Source organism: Penaeus japonicus, unplaced genomic scaffold (genome assembly GCF_977035675.1).
Source record: "Penaeus japonicus unplaced genomic scaffold, GWHDUDI00000001_assembly GWHDUDI00000022, whole genome shotgun sequence".
NCBI classification, from domain to species: domain Eukaryota; kingdom Metazoa; phylum Arthropoda; class Malacostraca; order Decapoda; family Penaeidae; genus Penaeus; species Penaeus japonicus.
In genome coordinates, this window is record NW_028234424.1 from 23,838,684 (window position 1) to 23,843,018 (window position 4,335).

The 4,335-nt window shown below is 36.6% G+C and overlaps 1 protein-coding gene and 1 non-coding gene across 2 annotated transcripts in view; both read right to left on the reverse strand.

Annotated features, from left to right (window-relative positions):
- Positions 1–322: 322 nt before the first annotated feature.
- TRNAS-GCU (transfer RNA serine (anticodon GCU)) lies at positions 323–404 on the reverse strand. Its single transcript has one exon. It is a non-coding gene; the product is annotated as a tRNA-Ser (tRNA).
- Positions 405–1,006: 602 nt separating this feature from the next.
- Positions 1,007–4,335, reverse strand: part of LOC122251091 (UTP--glucose-1-phosphate uridylyltransferase) — a 22,377-nt gene continuing 19,048 nt past the window's right edge. Inside the window, exons 12-14 of the mRNA XM_086549249.1 lie at positions 3,674–3,805; positions 1,339–1,352; positions 1,007–1,033 (exon numbers count right to left, since the gene is read on the reverse strand). Of these exons, the coding sequence (XP_086405375.1) occupies positions 1,007–1,033; positions 1,339–1,352; positions 3,674–3,805 (173 nt within the window). The remainder of the gene's footprint in view (positions 1,034–1,338; positions 1,353–3,673; positions 3,806–4,335) is intronic.

Consider the following 4,335-nt stretch of genomic DNA (forward strand, 5'->3'; position numbering starts at 1 on the left):
CTATACATGTTCTATCTCTCTGTCTATATCGATCTGTCTACCTATTTATGTATTTCCTCTCCTTGTCTCTCTATATCTGTTCCCTTAATGCTGTCCTCCCCCTCTCCGCACTTTCTATCATTTATTTCTAATGACTGTGCTAGTTAGAAATACAAAGTCCGTCATTAATCGATAAGACTTTCATATTTTCGGACCATACAAATCTGATGAGTTCATCCATCCCGGGTCACATTTACATTTAATGTAATTTCATAGTATTACGGATTGTGTAATGATATGTCATGACTGACATGGCATTCCTGAAAAGGCTTACACAGGATTGCGACGAGGATGGGATTCGAACCCACGCAGGGAGACCCTATTGGATTAGCAGTCCAACGCCTTAACCACTCGGCCACCTCGTCTTGCTCTTAATGGGAATTCAGTTGAAAATATTTTTTTAGATGATAGATATACTTTTTCAAGAGGGAAATTAATGGGATTAATTGCATCGAAAGACTAGGCATTGCGTCGCATGCGTGTGAAAAAATGTATTTGACCACACCAAACGTTTGATCTAAAATTGACAACATTTCCGATAGACAATCTGTATCGTCTATATAAAGGTTTATATATCTGCACACATGCATGAATACCTACATAATAACATTATTTATTTATCTCAATATCTACAGCTTGAAGTGAAAAGCCTTGTTAACAAAAACACTCGGAAGAGCACCAAAGAAGCATTCCCTAACTATTTGGTCACTTCTTCCCAGACTGTAATCCTCCATTTAGTTTTGAAATTTCTCCTTTACTTTATATTTCTACGCGTGTACGTGCGTGAGTATATGAGGGAGTGTTTGTATATTTGTATCGATCAAATATACTCCCTTTTTTAATATAATCGTTGAACGATAGTCTTCAAACCGCCATTTGACCCAGAAAACCCAAACCACGATCATAATATTAAAAACATGACTCGACATTTTATTAAGACAAAAAATACAAGGTTTAAAAACTGGCTTCAACCGTGCACAATCTCTAGGGTATCCTGGGTAAAAGACAAATCAGAAGTTTTGGGACATTATGAAATATTAGAAAAAAAAAAAATGTTTCAAATCATATCTTCCTCACTACAATTCTCTTATCTTGAAATTCAGTGCCGAATGTGTGATAAAACCTGCCTGCCAAAATTTCCAGATTTTGCAATTTGTCCTACTAAATACTTTTCCATAATAACACATTTTCTGTTTTCATTGGTTCTTGATTTGTACTTTTCTATGCTTACATAGAGGAGTATGAGGTAATTAGATGAATGAGGATAATGATAGGCAAAAGAATACATATTGTATTTACAATCACAAAAATACCTACATCATACACGTGTAATTATATCACATATACACATTCACACGACTCTGCACCACACACCCAAGAAATTATAATTGAAATGTTTTTTTCTTGTGGGGAACAAAATAATAGGACGGGAAGTAGGGTTGAGGCGTTTTATGAAAATTCTTCAACTTCATACATATAATGATAATGATTTAAAAAAAGGAACCGATGAGAAATGTTGATCAAGAATTTTGCGCTGATAGGCCGTTTTGAATCCTCCAGACAACGCCAGTTGACCCTTCCTGACAGAAATTTAGCAAGCATTTTTCATTTTGTACTATCTTTATCAATGTGAACCATGGAAGTTGGCTAGCTTTTATTTTTCCACTCATCAGAATTTAAAATACGAAATTTAGTGCGGATTTCATATTTTTCAGTAATGATAAATAAGAAGACATATTAACCCTTAACCCATTGCAGACGGAGATAAATTTGCTTGCCCAACCTCCAGGATAGGTTTTATTTTTAGAGAGAGACCGCTTGAAGCAATTTAATTTGAATCATCCCACTCTCTTTCAGTCATTCGTTGTAAAACTAGAGCGGTTTTTGTGTTTTATTTTTTGTGTGTTTTATTGAGTTTAGAGACTTATATGTGCCATATAACAGGCTCTATTAGTGCTGCAGTTGACTAAAATTGTAGTATATTATCCATATCAGCTCATTATTTCCTTTATACTCATTGTGATAGAAGTATTGCTGTTTTATGGGAGGACAAAAGACAACTTTATTTTTTCGTATTTTTGTGCTGTCATGAACGAATACGAAACATATAACCCCCTACAATAAAGATAACAAGAAGAGGTAGAGAAGAGGAATGAAACCTGTGCTTGTGACTGTGAGTGCCACAATGAAGGGCATCCATATTGGCACAGGAGCACATTTTAGACACTGGGTATGGATTGAGTCACCTTCCTCTTCTCGTTCTGCCTGCACATCCTTCATCGGCGGTAGTTTTGAGCAAGGGTTCATCAACTTAGTGTGTGCCATCGCTCTATGAGACAGTGCTTGCTAGAGACCGTGGATGGGTGCCATTCAAGGCTCTCTCTCCTGCTGGTGCTAGGAAAAAGTGGTGCCATCTAGGTTTTGGACGTTAAACTAGCACGGTATTACGGTAATTATAGTAATTATGACTGCAGTAGCCATCATCACTCATTCCTTTTTCATAGCACAATAAAATAGCATAGTATTCCAAAATCCCCGAACGTCATGTACGTCATGACGCCCGTCGTCAGGCCAAAGCTCCTACGTCATGTATGTCATGACACCCGTACGCAGTGGATTAACGACGGGTGACGTGTCTTTTCGTCATAAATGACGTAGGAGCTCTAGCCTGACAAGAGGCGTCATGACGTTCGGGGACTTTGGATAACTGTTATTTTATTGTGTTATGAGTAATGAGTGAGTAATGATGACAATTGCAATCATAATTATTATATCTGCCATAATATTAAGCAAAATACTGCACATGAAGGATGTGCAGACTGAACGAGAGGAGGAAGGTGACTCAAACCTTGCCCAATGTCTACAATGTGCCCCTCTGCCAGTAGGGAAGCCTTTTACTGTGGCACTCACAGTCATAAGCACAAGTTTCCTTCCTCTTCCCTACCTCTTCAAGTTATCTTCATTGTGGATGGTTACATATGTAGTTTCGTATTTTTTCATGGCAGTACATAAATACGAAAAAATAAAGTTGTTTTTTCTCCCCCCTAAAACAGCAATACTTCTATCACACTGAGTATATAAAAAAATGAGCTGATATGGACCCTAAACTACAATTATAGTCAACTGCAGAATTGACAAAGCCTGTGATATGACAGATATGTCCCTGTATACAGTAAAATACATAAAACATAACACAAAAATGGCTCTAGCTCTACAATGAGAGACTAAGAGAGTGGGAAAAGTCAAGGTATGTTGCGTGAAGCTGCCTCGCTCTGAGGTAAACCTCAATGGGTTAAAGAAATAAAGAAAGAAGGAAAACGCTACAGTAGTGAGAAATGCCCATAAGAATTTCGCACGAATAGGCCGTTTCAAATCCTCCGAACAAAGATAACTCGAACACTTCGTGTCAGACTTAGCTAATCTTTTTCATTTTTGTGCTATCCTTGGTATTTGAAAAACAAAAATCCTTTCCATTATCTTCATATTTTGAAATATGAATTTTGGTTCGGTTTTCTTGTTTTTCCACTTTCCTCTTATGTGAAAAAACGAACCGGGTTAACATTCACTGACTTGGAATAGCATTCCCTAAATATTAAAAAAACGTGTGATTTGTCTGAAGATTTCACTCAACTACGCCCATCTGTTAAAGCAGCCTGGTGACGGGCTGTAGCACTGCACTCCAGGTCGTTGGCCCGACAAGCTTGATAGTGTGGGCGTATCATGACTCTTAATTTGGCTGTGGCATAAACATTTACACTTCCAGAAGCTGAATGGGAAAACCCATTGTCATATATGCACAGTAGTTTGTAGATGTCGATTGACTTAATTAGTTTTTTTTTCTTCAAATCGTCCATACACTATTAGGTTAATTTGCACTAAGTAGAATGGGGTTTCAATTTCTCAAACCACTTACCGTCATTGAAAACTGAGTTTTCATAACTTGCTCTCCATTCGTAAAGAGATTACAAATTTAGACTCTGGTATGACTGTCATTTTGATGTAAATGAAAGATAAATAGTAAATGTCGACACTAAGATATATCCTTTAGAAACTCATTATGAAAAATCCTTTTCATGTATTTTTCTTACATTTCAATCTTTGTTCAAATATACTAATTTTACTTTTCTTTTTGAAGAGAATGGTAACAATTTCTCAACACAAAGGATAATGCCACAGAAACCAAAGAAATTCATCTTTTATTAATCATTGTGCACTGCGAAATACATCGTTGTTGTAAGATATGACTACAACTTTCTAAATGCTTGAGATTATTCACAATTTAGGTTCAATGCCCTT